The sequence below is a fragment of the Nilaparvata lugens genome, chromosome X (genome assembly GCF_014356525.2).
Source record: "Nilaparvata lugens isolate BPH chromosome X, ASM1435652v1, whole genome shotgun sequence".
NCBI classification, from domain to species: domain Eukaryota; kingdom Metazoa; phylum Arthropoda; class Insecta; order Hemiptera; family Delphacidae; genus Nilaparvata; species Nilaparvata lugens.
Window position 1 is genome coordinate 102,082,128 of NC_052518.1, and position 20,568 is coordinate 102,102,695.

General features: G+C 34.8%; 2 protein-coding genes across 12 annotated transcripts in view; both read right to left on the reverse strand.

Annotated features, from left to right (window-relative positions):
- Window positions 1-12,058, reverse strand: part of LOC111052762 (histone-arginine methyltransferase CARMER) — a 34,977-nt gene extending 22,919 nt beyond the window's left edge. For all 8 annotated transcript variants that reach the window (XM_039442860.1, XM_039442861.1, XM_022339526.2 and 5 more), the window contains exons 1-7: window positions 11,811-12,058; window positions 8,486-8,617; window positions 6,890-6,993; window positions 5,755-5,970; window positions 5,060-5,237; window positions 3,724-3,814; window positions 954-1,126 (exon numbers count right to left, since the gene is read on the reverse strand). In XM_039442860.1, coding sequence (XP_039298794.1) covers window positions 954-1,126; window positions 3,724-3,814; window positions 5,060-5,237; window positions 5,755-5,970; window positions 6,890-6,993; window positions 8,486-8,617; window positions 11,811-11,943 — 1,027 coding nt within the window. In that variant the 5' untranslated portion in view covers window positions 11,944-12,058. The remainder of the gene's footprint in view (window positions 1-953; window positions 1,127-3,723; window positions 3,815-5,059; window positions 5,238-5,754; window positions 5,971-6,889; window positions 6,994-8,485; window positions 8,618-11,810) is intronic.
- A 4,720-nt stretch (window positions 12,059-16,778) lies between these two features.
- The window catches only part of LOC111052760, an 84,195-nt gene continuing 80,405 nt past the window's right edge, over window positions 16,779-20,568 (reverse strand). For 2 of the 4 annotated variants that reach the window (XM_022339519.2, XM_039442863.1), the window contains one exon: window positions 16,882-19,265. In XM_022339519.2, the coding sequence (XP_022195211.2) occupies window positions 18,602-19,265 (664 nt within the window). In that variant the 3' untranslated portion in view covers window positions 16,882-18,601. Of the gene's footprint in view, window positions 19,266-20,232; window positions 20,349-20,568 lie in introns of all 4 variants that reach the window. The other 2 variants (XR_005573272.1, XM_039442862.1) reach the window with 2 other exon arrangements.

Consider the following 20,568-nt stretch of genomic DNA (forward strand, 5'->3'; position numbering starts at 1 on the left):
CCTTTTTCAAAATTGTTTTTAAAATTGTTCTCTGGGTGACAGCAAGAGGTTCAAGACCTGCAGATGACACTCCCCCCCCAAACAGTAATGTCATACTCCAATACTGACTGTGCATAGGCATGATAGATCCTCCTGCACAGTCTGATATTCAGCACATGGCTCAATTGGGAAAACCCATACAACAATCACTGTAGGCTACCACTGGTTTACAACTTAAAGTGCCTTCAAGTAACCAGTCCATCAATATATTCCTTGGAGTCGAAACCTTAACAATAGACCACGAAAATGTCAAAGCTTAATAACAATAGAACTTCGACCTGTCCATCCATTGTTTTCGGCGGTCCCGTCTAGGTTCCAAAATCCTTGATCAAAGTTATTGAATGTTGGAAAATTTAAGTTTAGCTGTAGAATTATTGAAATTCAATAGACAATTTTGAGATTGTTTATAGTGTAACATCTCATAAGTTGAAATCAATGTTTCAAAGTTTGATTTGTTTCAAATGTTGAAAACAGTGTAAGTTGAGCTGTAGAATTATTGAAATTTAATAGAAAATTTTGAGGTAGACAATAGTATAGAATCAAGTCACAACTACATCCACCAATGACATCACATTATAGATCAATCGGCATCTAAGTATTTTACTGTAGTAACTCAATTTGTTAAGGTGTTGCGTGTGTAGGAGTGTGATATCCAAAGGATATGATCACATTGGATGTGTATATTATGTGCAAGTGCATGAGCCGAGAAACAAATTCTGGAAAGAGTCATACAAACACGTTATTGACACGCGTTCAGTGTGAGTGTTCCTATTGCCCTTTACAAATTTTGTTTCTCATCTCATGTGCGCACTTGGTCATGAATGACCAATTGTGCACTTGTACATATAGGCATCCAATGTGATCGTACCCTTATAATAATTAACGGAATTTAATTCTAAATAATTGTAACTTACTGATATCTCGTAGATCTTCCTCTTGCGCTTCGCCAAAGTCGACGCTGTGTTTGATCGATTTAGCCATGCAAATTCGCATGTCAAACGTATCGACAATTGGATGACTGAAGTATTCTTTCATAGCAGCTCCTCTCATGCTACTCAAATCGACGCCATGAAAGCATGTTTGCACCCTAATACAACAAATCAATATCAAACCCACATCACAAGTAATTATAACCATTTACCACTGTAAGAAAATATACGACAAATAGACTCCGCAAAACTTACATTGCAACATATATAGCATTGTGTCGTAGCATACGACAAATAAATGCGACAGTATGGAGTACAGTGTTGCCAGATTTCAGAGCGCTTGTGAGCTAATTGTGTGAGAGAAAGAGCGAAATAGAGAGCATAGGCCTTTCTGATTGAATCAGCTTGGAAACAATAACAATGTGCTCCTATTGTTGTATTGAAATAACATTGGCCATAAAGCCCCGAGCTGCAAACTAAGGTTTGCACGGACTATATCATATCAATATTATTATATGAGCCTCTCTTTACATGAATGAAAAGAAAAATATGCTTCACCGTCTCCCAAATTATCTGAAAGAAAACATACCTACACAATCATCTTGAATGGAGTACATTGTAAATAACTAAATATCACCTTAGCCACAATAAAGGAATATTCAATATAAATAGTAACAACTTTTTTTAAGGGGAACAAAAGTTTATAATACTAGGTGTTTCAAAAAGAATGACCCAATTTCAACATCAATATTGGTCTAAGCGCATTACCACGACCGAAACTGCATTACTGACAACTAGAGAGGTCTATAGTTTTGAAAAATCGCCACAAGATGTCTCCCCGAGCGCTGACTTTGAGCGTTGTCAGTCTAATACAATAGGGCGTCTGCTCAACAAAAGGCTTTCTGAGTTCTTCAGTTTGTCAAAACTGAAACAGTTATCTTATAACCATTAAACGAGCGTATCGGATTCGTTTTGGTGCTGAACCACCTCTACCAAAGAACATTCGACGGTGGCATAAACAGTTTTTAGATACTGGGTGTTTGTGCAAGGGGAAAGTGCCGGTCGACCACGCACATCTGAAGAGACAGTGCAACAAATTCGGGAGAAGTTCCAACGGAGCCCGCGAACATCAACACGGCGTGCAAGCCGAGAACTTGGAGTAGCTGACACTACTGTGTGGCGCGTGTTAGGTCTGTTAAGGTGCGTACAGACTTTCGCTCTGCTCCGCAACCGAACGTCACTCGAGCAGATAGATTGATGATCGACCGGGGAGCAAGAGTGGATCGACCGGGGAACGCGAGAAGAGCTAACATCTTCCGTAACGTTCATGATCGGTGCGACTGCAGAGCGGGGGCGGAGCGACTGCGTTGCGATGATCACCAGAGCGGAGCCGGCGCGGAGCGGGTTGGAGGCGCGTATATCTGTACGCAGCTTAAGGCATGAGGCGTCGTTTGGCCTTACGACCATCACGACTGCAACACGTACAAGCGCTTCTTGCTGGTGACAGAAGCAGACGCGTCGATTTTTGTAATGATATCCGAGAAGACATGGAAAAGGATACCTTTTTACCGCGGTTGATATTCATGTAAGCGGTAGAGTTTATCGTCATAATGTTCGTATACAGGGAAATGAAAACCCTCATGAAACAGGGGAGCATGAACGAGATTCGCCTCAAGTGAACGTTTTTAGAACAGTTTCACAAACCAAGGTGTACCCTTCTTTTTTAGGATATCACAGTGAATGATGCATCTTATCTGGCAATGATACGAAATTGGCTATTTCCTCAACTAATTGCTGACTCAGACAACTTTATCTTTCAACAAAATGGAGCATCACCACACTAACACAAGGATGTACGCCATTTCCTCAAAACCAACTTGACTCAACATTGGCATTGGAGAGGGCGCACAGGACCGCACAGTTTCCTGTGGGGATACGTTAAAGATCGTGTTTATGTTCCTCCTTTGATATTGAGGAGCTACAAACCAGGATAACTGATGCAGTAGCTACAGTACAAGAAGACATCTTGCGAATAGTCTGGGATGAATTTGGCTACCGTCTAGATGTCGTCCGAGCCTCAAAAGGATGGCACATAGAACACTTATAATACATCATCATAAACTTGATACTTCTGTGAGTAATTTGATGTAAAATTGGTTTGTGTGCACCATTTTAAAAAATAAATATAAATGTTTAAAATTGGGTCATTCTTTTTGAAACACCCGGTACAATAGTAATAGAAAAGTCGACATTTAATGTTATTTCATCTTAATTTGTAATAGTCTACTGTGAATTTAAATGCATGGTACTTGAAAAATAGATAACCGTAATATGTACATCACAGAACATTCATGTTAGGAGTTACAACCTAGTTAATGTATAGATTTCCGGTTAGAAATGTTATCTAAGGGTGGCCACTAACGTCAAAACAAGTGTGTACACACATGCTCATCATGAATGTTGTGTCATCAGCGAGAGGCTTCGAACAAAAAGCAGCTGTTATGCTTCTAGCATAAACAGCCAATAATAATAAATTGATGGAAAATTAAAAATTATAATGATAAAAATCAATAGAGCACAGGAGTAAAAATAAACAACAAACACTCGAAAGATACAAAAACCCCTCAATTTTTTTTCAAAGGTTTTCGCTGTAATGACACAACATGTATGGCAACATGCAGTCCTGTCGTTAGTGACCACCCTGATTCTCGATCAAGCCGGTTTATCAAGTGAATCAACTATCAAAGAAACTCACCAGAAATTCGCTTTATTGGTTTGTTCCATGAACAAAGATTCGTCGTTGAATGGTGCGATATGCAAATCACCTCTACTTGGGAACATAATTCCTGAAATAAAAATAATCGTTCAATTAGACATTCACAATCTCTCTCATTCATCACACAAAAATCAACTGTGAAAAGAAGATGGACCAGAATCCCATATCCATCCATCTTTCAACATTACTAAAGATATTCGAAACTGTCTACATGACTGGATTTTACATTACTTTATTCTTTGGTTGACAGTTAAGTTGAAACGCTCTTCAATGTACAAAGTTAATTAGCAGAAGCGATCTCATAGTCTCATAACATTGGTGCAAGTACAAAAACTTGAAAACTCGAAAAACTTTATACACATTTCTAGACTGGTGATCATTCTTAATATATTCTTACTATATTCGATAGTATATGAGTATGAATATCTCACAATATTCTTCTAGTAGCTTTTCCTCTGGATCCTGTTATTTGAAAATTCTTTCAGTGACTTAGTTGCTGAAATAACAAGATAAAAATATAGATAGATTTAGCATGCTACAGTATAAACGAGTTTACTGTAAAAGATGAATTTTAAATTGTCACTTTTTCTCTTTAGCTTTAAGGGCCGTTTGCACAGTATCAGTTTAAACTAAATTTCATTTTAAACTAGATTAAATCCATATCAAGTCTCGTTCATTATGATGTGGTTCATATCAAATTTAAGCCACCAGTTGATTGAATTCAGTTCAAGCTTTGACTGTGCAAACGGCCCTAAGTTAGTTTTTTGACTTTTTCATGTACATTTTGAAAGGAATAAATTATTGATTGACCTAGTTCTAAAATTAATTCGAGGTGATTGTGGAACGAAGAATAATCCCTGTATGAAGATTATGAATTCAAATCAAGTCACTTTTCTAAGGTTTATTTCCTGCTTCGGGAACGACCTGTTTGATGTGCAGTCCCTGTTTCAGGAAATAACCTTATCTGAAGAAATTGTCATACATGCTATTTTATTGCAATTTTCGATATCCTAACATGTTACCCAAAATTGTTGCAAAAATGTATAGTCTGGACTAGGATATCCGCATATCTAATGTTAGATTATTCTTTCCGAAGAAAGAATCCAGGGTAGAAGTTATAAGTAGAGGAGATAAGATTAGTTGTTATAAGTGGTATATGTCGTAATTTGTGCCACTTTTCAGACCTTATTTGGAAAAAGAAATCTGTTTTATTAGAAATTTGAAAAGTATTATTATGCAGATGACATAAAACAATCATACAGCAGTTAGGTCCGTAAGTTAATATGATGTTTTGAAAAGAATCTTATTGACTCACCTCCACTTTTCAGCCATTTTTTCGCATGCAAATAGGTTTCCAACATACGCTCATTGAATAGCATGTAGCCCATGGGTTCAGAGATGATAACGTCTACCATTTCAGGTAACACGACTTCCTCGATCTTTCCAGCAATAACGTTGATTTTATCTCTCATATTGTTTGCATTCACCAAGGTCTGAAAAATTATAACGTCCAATTAAAAAACTGTAGTCACAGTAGGAGAGTATGACTGCTTAGTGGAATAAAATCCGAAATTGGAAAACTTGGAATTCGGATTGAGTTTTTCAAAGAAAATCAACAAGCAATTTTCAACAGTTTGCAGTTTTCACTATAACAGGAAAATTACAAACTCATTCCAATGAAATTGAATCTATTGTAATTAACACAATATTATTCTACACAGCCTTCTAGATACTGTAGCTCATCTACAACAGATTAATGAAGCTAAAATTTAGCCTTGGACTGTAATAAAGTTTACTGAAATTTGATTATCCTATTGTAATTAACTCAGTATTATTCTACACAGCATTCTAGAGCTCATCTACAACCGATTAATGGAGCTTGGACTGTAATAAAATTTGATTATTCTATTGTAACTAACACATGTTTATTCTACACAGCCTAGATAGTTATTCTACAATAGATTAATGAAGCTTGAATTGAGTCATGGACTGTAATAAAAACGAGTTTACCTCTGCATGTAATGCCATAGAGCTTGCTTCGACAGCATAGACCCGTTTAGCACCAGCTTGAACAGCGAAAAATGAGAGAATACCAGATCCGGCCCCTACATCAAGCACAACTTTATCTTTGAAGTCATCCGAGTTCACCAGTACGGCTTTCTGATATGTGCTTGTTCTCACAAAGTCTTGTAACATGTTCTGTTGTTGCGATAGGTACCCATAAAACTGCAAACATTGAAAAATTCAAGAGTTGTAAATAATTATAAATAACACAAATTAAAAATTTTATTATTTAAATTGCTTGTAACAAAACAGCTCATTCATCTACAGACAATCATTACAATCATCAGTAAAAGAATAGCACTTTTCTTGGGTAAAACAAGGAAAGAGCCGTAAACTAAGCAATTGCGTTTTAGCGCATTAATACTTCGAGTAAATTATTTAAAAATATATTTAAATAAAAATGCTTTATACATCCCATTTTTGTACGGCGTACTATTGGCAAGCAAAGGAATGATTTTTGTGAACTCAGCATAGAATTGAAAGAATCCCTTCGAATATGCCGAATTTATCAAGGTGCGTAAAGACTTATGCCCCACGAACACGCACATTCCACTTCTCATCAGCTTATTATATCTGTATTTGTATAGAAACATCATCTGATGAAAATTGAAATGAGAGTGTTCGTGGGGCAAAAGTCTGAACGCATCTTCAAGCCTTCATTTTTTATTGTGATCTCGGCCGCTGTAAGAGGCGCCAAGGGTCCCAAGAGTTTGTCTTGCTGTTCTGCTTCCTTCTAGATTTTAGCACGAAGGCCAAAGTCTAAAAACTTCACCCCATTCGCCGTTCAGGCCCTTGTCATTGCATGAGAAAAAAACACGGTTATTTAGTTCCTTTTTAAAAGTTTTACTCACAAAATGTTTCAAATTAATGTTAATAAAATTTTATTCACTCACTTCAAAATGAAATTAATGTTGAAACGTGCGAGTAAAAATTTTAAAAAGGGTAGCCTACTTATATTTTTTATTTTTATTTCTTGATAATCACATATTATTGACTCTAATAGTAACATTGATTCCTTGAACGCCTCAACACTGCATTGCAGAATTATTTTACATTTTGTAGCAAACGTTTTAGAACCCACCTTAAAATATTGGACGGCTGAAGAATCATCGGTTCTTTCAGAGAAAACAGATTGGTTTTTGCCGATTTTCACTTCTTTGACGTACGAATGAAACCTTTTTAAATCTGAAATGTTAAAAAAAACTTGGAATCAGGATGTAGAAAAGAATTTAGAGAGAGTTGAACATTAACAATCCATTTTACATTCTCTACCAACTAACGTCACGCCAAGAGCTTAAACTATTTTATACGAGTAAGTTTTACCCGAGCTCCGCAAGGGTCTGTTGACAGCATAAATAGATTGAATTTAGTTTTATAGTTCCACGCTGATATGAAAAGTATTAGGCCTAATAACTGTATAATAATTTACAATGAAAAAACTATTTGATTGAGCTTTTATCTTCATAAACTTTGTACCACAAATTGAATTTATTTGTTTCAACGATTGCAATAATAATTGATTAATAAAAAATGTAAATAAGCCTATAACAATCCTCGGTAAATTAAGAATCTTTATGCAAAATTGCAAGTTGATCAGTTCAGTAGTTCAGACGTGATCATGCGTCAAGCATTTAATTCGTATCCTGTACACGCATAAGCCAATTCTTTTCTTCATAATATAGTAACTTATAGATTAAACATTAATGATTACAATCTCTTATGATACACTTTGGCACTAAAACCAATAATCTAGATCTTGCTTAATTTGAGCACTATCAAGTCCTGAATGCATCATCCTATAGAAGAATAAATCCATCTATCATTAATTAAAATGTATTTCAGGTTTAGATTAATAGAAAATGTTTACTTCTTATTGCAGATGATGCCCGATTTCTGATAAAAAGTTTTTAAAGTAATAAGATAAACTGAACCCAACCTTCCTCAGAGAAAAGTAAAACTAAATTGAAATACGCTTCAGAATGGTTTGGGGTAACCGTCCACTGGAACCGTATTCAACCGATCCGTTCGGCCGTTGGATCGGACGAATCTGCCGGCCGATAATTCGGCCGAATATGGTCGTCCATTAGAACCGTTTACGTCAGTCTAGATGCCAATTATTGAATTAACTACTATCATAGCCACCAAAATTTTTTCATAAATAATTATTATATTGAGATTTTGAAAATTGAATAAACAAATATCCACTGAATTACAATAGTCTTACCTTCAACAAATATTCACTAGATTAGTTATTTATTATTAAGCAATCTTTGTTCACAGATTCCTTTGAACATCACGACGATAATATCTTTTGTCTCGCATATCCCACAATGGAACATGCTCTTGAACCAAACTTATCAACTTTTCATTGGCCATAGTTACAACTTTATAAAACAGAACAACTTCAAAAAACAGACAAAACTGTGAAACAATTTTGAGGTTAGGATGATGTTTCAGCTCGACTTCGGCCGGAAAATCCCATTCAATTCGAATCGAAAACTTGATCGGCCGGAGACGATGGAACCTGTTGCAATGGACGATCATCTATAGCTTTCTTTGTTGGGGGATCGTTCGGACGAGTTCGGTAGTTTTCGGCCGATGCTAGTTCGGACGAAATCGGTTCCAGTGGACGACCCACCTTAATCGAAAGAGATAATACTATTAATCTTATAAATACCTGCTTCAGATGAGAACTTTAGACACAAACTATCAGAATCAAATGTGAAAATATATGAGAGGGCGCCAACCCTTGAGCATTCTGTGAACCTGTGAACTGGAAATTCACTGAGCTCTTCGTTCTTATTGTCATCTGAAACAAAAAAAATAAAATATATATCAGCTAGCCTATATCTTTTCTTGTGAGTTCTTCTCATGTTCAAACTAATAAAATATTAGGGTGTAATTGTTGATGAAAAGTTCAAGTAAAAGTGCTCAACATATTACTAGGCTAACATAAAATATACTGTTAATTCCAAGTTCTACCTTTTGAATAAATTTATTCCTATTAATGTTCTCAGGCTCTATATCTTGCACTTGTTGATTCAAAGATCGGTTACAGTAAAATTTTTGGGGCTCCTCTTACATTAGTCACTTGATAATCTATAGTTCGTGCAATTAAAATTAAAATATAAAAGAGCATACTTTTCTTTTCTTTCACAGTCTCAGATGCCTCTGAGATAAATATTTGTTTTTAATGTCTTGTATATGTTTCTGGAGACTGTGGTCATGTGTTCTTCTTGGATGTTCCTAGTTATTAAACAAGGAGAGTGACTTGTTTACCACTAACAAGTAAACAAGACAAGTGGGTACTTTCTCACTCTTAAAAGTGGGTTGACAAGTTGTTTACAAGTATACCACTTGTTTACAGATCGTTCGCATCTCTTGGCGTCAAGTTTGTTAATGAAATTCCACTTGAAATTAAGAGGATATAAAATCGACTTGTCCTTAAAACAAGAATTCTCCGATGGCTAAGAGGTCTTAAGCCTTACTATCTGGAGACTTTATTTACTATAATTGCTTAGTTTAAATAATATTGTGATGATGGTGGTAATCATTATGCATTAGGGAAATAAGCTTGAATTGGAAAGAGTGGTTGATTGTTAGTTTTTTTCGCTTTGTTCTTCTTTTCTTCACTCTTCCATGAATTCCCGCAGAAAAGATTCTGCCCGTATAGTGGGGCCTTAAAACGACTCGACTACTTAACTCCCTAACCTACAATGATATATTAGTTATTAATATCATAGAGAAACAATAGCATAAGTAGATATCCCTGGTATAGGGCGTTTATGTCGCAACTTTTACTGTTATCTCAAGCCGATTACTGTCGATTTTTACTGTTTTGACCGGGTAAGAGTGAATGAACGGCACAATATGAGAGACTACCAGCGTCATAAAGCTTCACAGGAAAGAACTACGTGGACTATCAGCTTGAGATGACAGTAAAAGTTGCGACATAAACACCCTATTCCATGGGATATCTAATTATGCTATTGTTTCTCTATGATAATATACTAATACAGTTGATACAACTAGAGTCGTACAGTCGTCGCAAGAAAATTCCAATTTCAAGATATATTTTATACGGATTTTTATTTTAGCTCTCAAATCCTTGATTTATTTTTTATTTTTTTTTTTTTTGCTACTTGAAGGTGCAATTCCTTAGACCTTGAAGCCGCGTGGTTAGGAAGAACGCGGCTACAGCACATAGCCTATACATTTATTAGATTCTATGATTCACTGGATGTTGTATGAACGTTATGGCAGCAGATGAATTAATTATTTATTTACATTTTATAATACACAAATCAAATACATGATCTCTTTTAAAGTTTGCAAAGGGACGGTGGGCTGGATGCAGAAATACAGCAGACTGAATTGCGGACGGATCAAGTGGAGAAGTATGAGTGATGTGCTCTGCAATAAGAGAGTGAACTGTAAGATGAAGGGTAAAGTGTACAAATCAGTAGTGAGACAGGCTATGTTGTATGGCGCGGAAACCTGGCCTGTTTCAAATAGAGAAGAAAATGGAAGTGGCTGAGATGAGGATGCTAAGATGGATGTTTGGAGTCACAAGAAGGAATAGGATTCGCAATGAGGTGATTAGAGGTACAGTTGGGGTGGGACCATTGGGTAGGAAGATGCAGGACGCCATGATGAGGTGGTTTGGACATGTGCAGAGAAGTGAGGAGGATTGTGTGGGACGGAGGATGCAAGATTTGGATCTGGGTGGCAGGAGAGGGCGGGGAAGGCAAAGGATGATGTGGAGAGACAGAGTGGAGGCTGATCTGCGGGAGAGGGTTTGGAGACATGGGGAGAAGATGGACACGATTTTGTGGAGGAGATGGCTGAAGGAGGGAAATGCCGACCCCATATGATTGGGATAAAGCATAGCCAAGTTTTCTCTGCTTCAATATTGCTTCTATATTTCACATCTAATGAGTAATCGAATGTAATGAATTTATAGGTTATGTGCTCCAGTCAGAGGGCGGCTCTGACCACGTGGCCACGACGTGGCTCCAAGGATTAAGAAATTGCACCTTCAAGTAGAAAAAAAAAGAAATTAGGGATTTGAGAGCTAAAATAAAAATCAGTATAAAATAAATTTTGAAATTGAATTCTTTTTCTACTGACAGATTTATGGTCACAAGAGGTGGGCAGTATCGCCACACTTCTATATAATGAGTAACTGCTCAAAATTCAAATGAGCCACAAGGCGCTCAACATTTATCATGATGACCCTAAATAAATTAACTTCTAGCTGAAGCTACTTCAGTCATCAATAGATTATAGATCACCATTGATGACCCATCCGTGAATCATCATAACCTATAAAACGCATTAAATAATGTGTTTACTCACAATATTTGAAATTTTTCCATGAAATAATACAATTAATATTAGTTAATAATTTAGAGTTGGTATTACAATAGTGGCATTTGCAAAACATAATTCATTGACACCAGGTATTCATAGTCATTACAGTGGCAAATTTTTCTTTCAATTCAATGCCTATTCATTATTTGTGGTTGGCCTGTATTTTTGACATATTAAGGATTAAATAATGAGCAACGGCAAAACGAATTAAGAGTAAGCATGAGTTCAACTTGCTGTAATGTTTGGGAAAGTGGAATAAATTTAGTTTTCTTTGCCGAAAAAAAATCGTCATATCAGTCGACAAATATGATAATGATCAGAACAATAAATTTTATTATTGTTGTAATCTTGAGTTCTGTTCAACTTGAGACGTTGTTCAAGTCGAGGTTCATGGATTCTATAAGGATCTCCAAGCTGAGATTCCATATTTTATTGAGTATGGAAGGGAGTCACTCATCAAGGAGGAAAATAAAATGTAGTTGATGTATAAAATATTCAAATCGATCCATAGCATAATCGAATAGTCAATAAATATAGCAATGAGTTCATTCAATGTTTGGAGGTAAAGTTAGTGAGTCAGAAGATAGAGCCCAACGCCAGTTTCAAGTTATGAAAATACAATTATTTACCTTTCTTTAATTTGACACTCAGGCCTTGTGGATCATAATCGATTACAAGATTAACATCAAAATCGTATTTGGGAATTAAATCGCCCGAATTAGTAACACGTGAAACATTAACACTGGGGAATGATTTCGCCATTTTTAAACACAATACATACAAACACAGCCACCCAACCACAATATGTCCGACTGAATTCTGAATTCAGAATACCGCACAAGGCACAACCTCACTCGAAGCCGTTCAACATTTCAATGTTGATCAAGATTCGATTGCCTATCGAGTATTCATGCACTATATTATTTGAAAAAATAATTATTTAAATGATTTTCTATTTTTTTCACACAAATTTCAACAACAACAGTTTTCTTGAATATATTAACAATTTTATAGATTCAACATAAATGGTTGGTAAGACTTCTCAAAACAAAAAATGAAAAATCGCAATTGCTCGAATTGAGAGTAGGCAATTAATCGTTGATCGAATATTATACATGAAAATAGTTTATGAATATACAAGTAATGTGAAATTACTTGTTAAATAAGGTTAATTTACTTTAAAACTGAATTTAAAAATAACAGTTCTTACTACCAACCTGACTATAGTACTAAATAATATATGATAATACTAAAAAAATATTGGTCACTGCAAAAAATAGCAAATTAAAGCCATGGATTAGTATGGGACTAATACAATCTATCAGATATCGAGATAAACTAAAAAAGAAATTAAATAGACAACCTTTCAACATAAACTTAAAAAATGAATTCCTCCAATATAGAAATACACTTCATTCACTGATCAAACAAGCAAAATAGGTACATTATAAAAACAAAATCGATGATGTTCCAAACAATTCTAAAAATTTCTGATCAACTGTTAACGAAATATCTGGTAGATCTACACAAAAACTTACTTTCCCTGTCAATGAATTCATCAAAGATTGAGAGTCTTCTGAGCAACAGAGTGCTTCTGAAGTTAGCAACAATTTCAATAAGTACTTTGCCTCTGTTGGAAAGCACCTGGCTGACTCCATAACAACTTTGGGTGATCCAGAGGTACTTGACTCAAATCATGCTGTCGAGTCTTTGTTTGAGCTCCGGTCTGTTACACAAGAGGTGATCAGACGGGTGGTTGGCAGCATGAGAGGAAATAGCGCTCCTGGTCATGATCGCATACCAGCTAGACTTAAAGATCCACTCACTAATACGTCCTATTCAGCATTTAATAAATTTAAGTTTACTAACAGGTGAATTCCCAGACACTCTCAAAATATCAAAGGTAATCCCAATTCATAAATCCGGTGCAAAAAATGACTACTCCAATTACCGTCCTATTTCGCTACTCCCCATAACTTCAAAAATTCTGGAAGAATGTGTTAAGATACAACTAATGCAGTATTTAAGTCAATACACTATTCTAACTAACTCTCAATATGGTTTCCAAAAATCAAAAAAATCATCTGATGTGTTCTTCGATTTATCAAAACATATTGCAGATAACACAAAAGAGAAAAATAAATTAATAATAACTTATCTAGACTTAGCAAAAGCCTTTGACTCAGTTGACAGGGAAAAATTAGTCATAAAACTAGACATGGGTATTTGACAAACTGCTTTGAAGTGGTTCAAGAGCTATCTGCACGACAGAGAACAGTATATGTTCAAATCAACGATGTCAGGAGTGAGTTGGAGAAAGTAAATTATGGTGTTGTGCAGGGGAGTACCCTTGGACCAATTATTTTCCTAATCTACATTAACAATCTTTCTCAGTTGAACATTAATAGTAAACCTTTCTTATTTGCGGACGACACAGCAGTGGTTTCTACTGGAAAAAATTGGGAAGAGGCTTATAATAATGCAACGACTGATGTAGCTAGAATTAAAAAATGGTTTGATCACAACTGCTTAACAGTGAATACAAGAAAGACCAAATACATGCCTATTGTCACCCGAAACCAGCAAGATCCAGGGCCTAGATTATTGAAACTTCACTCATGTCAAGATTCAACTTCCATTGGCTGTAATTGTGAAGTTCTAGAACGAGTTGACCAGTACAAGTATCTGGGCATAACATTTGATCGCGCCCTCAGCTGGGGTCCCCATGTCCAACTTGTCAAAAAGCAACTTAGAAGGCTACTATATGCTTTCTCTCAGCTAAGCCAAGTTTTAAGTAAAAAGCATTGCAAGTCAGTCTACTTTGCTTATGTTCAGTCCATTATTCAATATGGCATTCTTATTTGGGGGGGGGGGGACTGCCTGCTACCCTTTTGGAGCCACTTGCGGTGTCGCAGCGGCAAATAATCAAAACTATCCTAAAGAAAGAGTACCGTACCGCTATCCAACCATTCAGTTATTCACTGAATTTCCGGTGCTGAACATAAGACAACTCTACATAAAATCTTTATTAATTTATCTCAGAAACATTAGATTGAACATTTCACCAGAAATAATTCATACTTATCCAACAAGATACAGAGTAAACTATGGCTTTGCGACGCCCCAAGTGGTCCACGGGCTTGAGTTGAGAACACCTTTCTACCTAGCCCAAATGGTACACAGGAACTTACCTTTTCCCCTTCTTATGTAATAAATCGGCACCTTTGTACTGATATTTGAGGATCCGCTGATCACTGCTCCTGTATAATAAATCTTCAATTTATTCTTTATTTTTCTTTAAAGATTTAGAAGTATTATTAACATGTTATTGCTAAGAAATCTTCAATATGTTTTGTTTGATATTACTTTTATTCCATTTAAATTTACTTTTTTTCATCGATCTTTTACTTTTATCTTTGTTAAGGATTCATAACTATAATTTACAGTACCATATGTTTTGGTATTATGATAAAAATGTTATTGTGTTTTATTTAGCTATCAAGTTAGTGAAATGTAGTTATTTCTGTACTAGAAAATCATGCAGGCCATTTCAGACCATAAATTGATAAAACGCAATAGATCTAGATTCAGTAGGTAACCTGGAACTCACCCCTACACATAGACGTATAGTCTTGTAGGGGTATTCTTATAATAATAAGACTATTAAATTATTAATTTATAGACAGAAATTATAATTGTATAGTGCATTTTGAAGAATAAAGAATTTTGAATTGAATTGACTTTCAAAAGTTTTATAAGTTTTGAATTGAATTCAAACCTTACAAAACTAACAAAAATTGAACTTGGCGCCCTTGTGGAACACCAACCTGAAGGTGCCAAAATCTGCTGTCTTGGCTGGCAACCCCAATGTAGGCCTAATGAGAGCAATAGCTATGCAGCGTCTTCAGAATATACTGTACTTATGACATTTTTAAACACTACGGCTCGTAGCCTATTACATTCAGCCACCAGCGAGTGGCTGGCGTCTGGGAACACCAGAATTGACTGCCAGACTGGTGACCCGAGTAAGACACCAGCCGGGTCGCCAAAATCTGATGACCAACCGCCAGAATCTGCGCGCTAGTTAAAATGAGCGCAATAAGAACTAATGCCCCGCGACTCGCTCGACAGTGGCCTAATGCACTACAGTAGAGCACCGATTATTCGGGCGTTCCTCGAGTGATAAAATTGAAAACCTAACCTATTCTGTATTTAAAGCTTATTGATTCACCGCAAAGGGTTAAATAGATTATTTGGATACTGTCATGCATCAATTTATTAGTCCAAATAACAATGTGCCTCTGCTGCCTCAATTTGATCATTAAATGAGTTGTGCCTGTATTATCAAGTGGCCGGTCATCAACGACAGGACAAGTGTGAACGGACAGTATTCAGATATTGGCTCATACATTCATTGTCTACTCTAAATCTTGCTATTTGCGGAAATGTACTATACTAGGACACCAGTGTCCGAGCGAGTCAAAGGACATTAGTTCTTATGGCATCCATTGGACTAACATCACATGATCATCACCGGGAATTGAATCGAATTGCTGCTATTACTGACACCATTGTTGCCCTAGTATAATACCATCGCAACATTATTATCGAACACAACTTTTTCATGATTTCCATTCTCTGATTAGATATCAGGTAACAGCTTAAGGCTGTTCGCTACACTTTTTATTATTTAAATTGGATAATCTTTTTCAAAATAATTGTTAAGATCATTTTAAGAGTGAGAAAAAGTGACAACTGAATTTTTCAAGTGTTCTAATAAGCGAGTTATGGGTTGTTGAAGTGCTAACTTTCCAGATCATAAACGGTTTCGACTATAAGAACTTCTTTAAAAAATTCAAAAAATGTATCTTTCCCAACTAAAACATTTTATTCCCCATATTGTTCATAAATAAAAAGTAACATTTTTTGTAAATTCGATAACTTGTTCATTTTGGCATTAATCGCGAAAAAACGCATATTAGAACAAAGCCAATGATATACTAAATGTATTAAAAAAAATCCAATGGAAAATTCGAAACCGTTTATGATCTGAAAAGAAAACTGAGTTTAGCACTTCAACAACCCATAACTCGCTTATTAGACCACTTAAAAATGTCAGTTGCCACTTTTTCTCACTCTTATAATGATCTTAACAATTATATAGAAAAAGATTAATCAATTTAAATAAAAATAAAAAAGGTGTAGCCTACCGAACAGCCTTAAAAAATTACATCGCATGCTAACATTATCGGTCATTTTTCAACATAGCAGAGATAGTTCAACGGGATTCGACTGTTTAGAAATCTCTAGTACTGAAATTGATCTCAAAGAAAAATAAAATGAAGAATTTTCATCGTTGCTGAGGTTACAACCAGTCTCAAGGAAATAGCAGTTCCAAGTCCCTATATTCACAAAAAAATAGAACCTCCGCCATAACGTCTTCAGACTACAAAAATAATAGCAATATAAGAAAACAAGCTATTATATAAATAGTTATTGTGATAAAATGAATTTTCATTTGAGAATCAGGAAAAGTAATGCATCACACTAAGTAAAAGTAAAAAGGGCAATGGGCGCATGGGTCAATTTATAGCATTAAAAGAACGTACAGAATTTATTGTGATCCACAAAAATATAATGTCAAAACTGTAATTTCTACATGAAAATATGTTCTACGTCATTCTGAACTGAATGCGGAAAAAGAATATAATAAAACTGGAATGCAAAGATAGGACATAAGTAAATCCTCATTGATCAAGTAATTCTTACTCATCGAATAAAAAATTAAATTTCTTATCTGTACCAAAATGACATATAATTAAACATGTATGTGGTCAGAAACATCGAAAATTATATCAATAACAAATATCAATAACATACCAAAATGACATATAATTAAACATGTATGTGGTCAGAAACATCGAAAATTATATCAATAACATACAGAATTTATTGTGAGCCACAAAGAAATAATGTCAAAACTGTAATTTCTACATGTAAATATGTTCTACGTCATTCTGAACTGAATGCGGAAAAAGAATATAATAAAATTGGAATGCAAAGATAGAACATAAGTAAATCCTCATTGATAAAGTAATTGTCACTCATCGAATATAAAATTAAATTTGTTATCTGAACCACAGTGATTTTGCAGCATAGCATGTATGTATTTAATAAATCAGAAATTATATCGAGAAATCGTCATTCATCGAATACAAAATTAAACTTCTTATCTGTACCAAAATGACATATGAATAAACTAGTAGTAAGAAAAAAGTACTAGTACTAAGTACTAAGAAAAATAAGAAATGATACTTATAAATCGTCACTAATGGAATACAAAATTAAATTTGTTATCTGAACCACAGTGATTTTGCAGCATAGCATGTATGTAGCTATTCAAGAAATTGATACTCTTCGAATACAAAATTAAACTTCTTATCTATACCAAAATGACATATGAATAAACTTATAAGTAGTATGAAAAATCAGAAATGATACTGATAAATCGTCACTCATGGAATAAAAATTAAATTTGTTATCTGAACCACAGTGATTTTGCAGCATAGCATGTATGTAGCTATTGAAGAAGTCGTCACTAATCGAATACAAAATTAAACTTCTTATCTGTACCAAAATGACATATGAATAAACTAGTAGTAAGAAAAAAGTACTAAGTACTAAGAAAAATCAGAAATGATACTTATAAATCGTCACTAATGGAATACAAAATTAAATTTGTTATCTGAACCACAGTGATTTTGCAGCATAGCATGTATGTAGCTATTCAAGAAATTGTTACTCTTCGAATACAAAATTAAACTTCTTATCTATACCAAAATGACATATGAATAAACTTATAAGTAGTATGAAAAATCAGAAATGATAATGATAAATCGTCACTCATGGAATAAAAATTAAATTTGTTATCTGAACCACAGTGATTTTGCAGCATAGCATCGAATACAAAATTAAACTTCTTATCTGTACCAAAATGACATATGAATAAACATGTATGGAGTAAAGGGAATCGGAAAATCGATTCAGAACAAATATTGCACAACTATAAAACACTAATAATATAAATTGGCAATTTATACAACGAACATTTCTTTACACTTTACGTACATATAATAATTTTCAATACTTCAAAATACCAACTTTCTTATTAACACTTTACACATCAACCATTTTTTTGGTCGCGGGAGATAATACTAATAGTCGTGCAAGACAGTCAATGATACACTGACCGTGAACCTAAGATAATAGTTTGAATGATACTGTTTCGATTACAGTAAACTGATAGTACTAAGAACGTTATACTGACTGAAGCCTAAAAAGCACCGCTTCAGTACAGACTTATTCTTCATCGAGTAAGAGATCAAAATAATAAAAAATAGTGACGTGTTTGGATTTCAGATTAATGTGATTCTCCTAAATCTTTCAAAATTACTTTTGAAAGAAATAGCTTGTCGTGGGGTCTACTCTCAACAACACGTTTTGACGTGGATTTTTTAGCGACCGGTATTTTTTCAGGCTGTTCATTAACAACAGAAATACAGGCCGCCTTTGATTTGTGTTGATTTTTGATATGGATGCGACAAGCCGTGTGTGTGTTGAACATCCCCCTGCATAGCGAGCAAGAGAATGAACGAGCTAGGTTCGTTTTAATGTTGGACATTTCCGGGGATTTTTTTGGAGGCTGCGTATTTTTAGCTGCCTCAACGGCAGCAATGTCAATAGAGCAGTTTGGATGAACTGTAGTAGAGTGATTCATTAGACGCTCGTACGAAGGATTGATTAAATTGCAAATGTTGCATTTGAAAAGTTCTTCGTCAAAAATGGAAATGCTGATAGATGAAAACGGGTGAGTCGTTTTAAAATGATCATGTAGAGCGTTTTTATAGTCTACACGACCGCATATTTGGCATTCGTAAATGACCTCCTCTTCAGTGGCATCGGCATCGTTCGGCTGAGAGACAGTTGCTGTGACCATTGGTGGTGTACTTGGGTGACGTTTGGCCATGTGATCTTTCAAACCATTTGCATCCAAACATTGGAAGGAGCAAAGTGTACATGTATGTCTGTAAAAACCAAAACCAATTTCAATATTACAAGTCATATTGGAAACAGAAAGATTGAGCAACTTCTCCACATTAAAGAGATGAATAAACAAGATATTGTCAATTCCACTCTAGACCAAATGTGGAATTGACAATATCTTCTTTATGCACCTGAGTATTACTATAGTGACATTCAAGTCAGCACCTGATTTAGACAAAACAGATAGCTCTATCATTTTCTACCTCCGCACTATTGCCAAATCCTTTGTTGACTATGAAGAAAGATAGATCATGAGAAAATATATATTCTTTCCAAATAAAATGTCTTTTAGACAGAGTTGATGATTATTAAATTATTAAATTAACCTCTGTTGTTTGCGCCAAGGATCTTCTTTGTAAAACCGTCTCACAGAATTGTAGAATAACCACATAAAGATTAACATATCCTATCAGAGAGATTCATACGGTGACATCATAGTCAATGATAAATCGATAGTCTGGTTTGGTCTAGTATCGATATGGTGATACGTCATCAAAGGAATCTCACCTATGCTAAAGAGCGCTCTCCTTCTCTTTCATTTGATAAAACTCTCATGGCTGTATATTTGATATAATAAAAATTATAATTATTATTTGGGTTTTTACCTGTTGCTTCCATTGTGAAATTGTGAATAAATAACATTTTAAAATCCTTCTATTCATTTTTCATGCTGTCATTGAATAAAACTTGATTTGATATCGATATTGAAACTGAACAGTTAGTTCTCTCCAATCAAGTCAATTTAAAACTATATTGTATGCAAACAATACAAACTATCAAATAAATACACCTACATCTACACACATGATAATGGAAGAGAAATATGTATTATTTCGAGATGTCGATGAGATTGTGACAAAATATGTGGACTTGCATTTTATAATGTATGCATACAATTACAGTATCTATATGAGATAAACCTGATCTAAAATTCCAATTGACGCCTACCTTTTACAGATGAATCTGTGAAACAATAATTTATGCCTGTATTCAATTTTTCTTTTCGTTTTCCCTTACTTCTTTTATTTTTCTTTTACTTCTTTTCCTATTTTCTTTATAAGGAACTGCAACAAGAAAGCAGTGCTCCTATGACATGTCAAAGTTTTATAATCTAACATTACTAATATACACCATATACATAAACAACATACAAAATAACATCTTCAACAATTGCACATCAAGCATAAATTATCACTCAATGCACTACCAACTCAGAGATTGAGGGCTTGAAGGGATTCAAATATGAAAACCATATAAAACTGGCATTTCTCTGTCAATTAATAT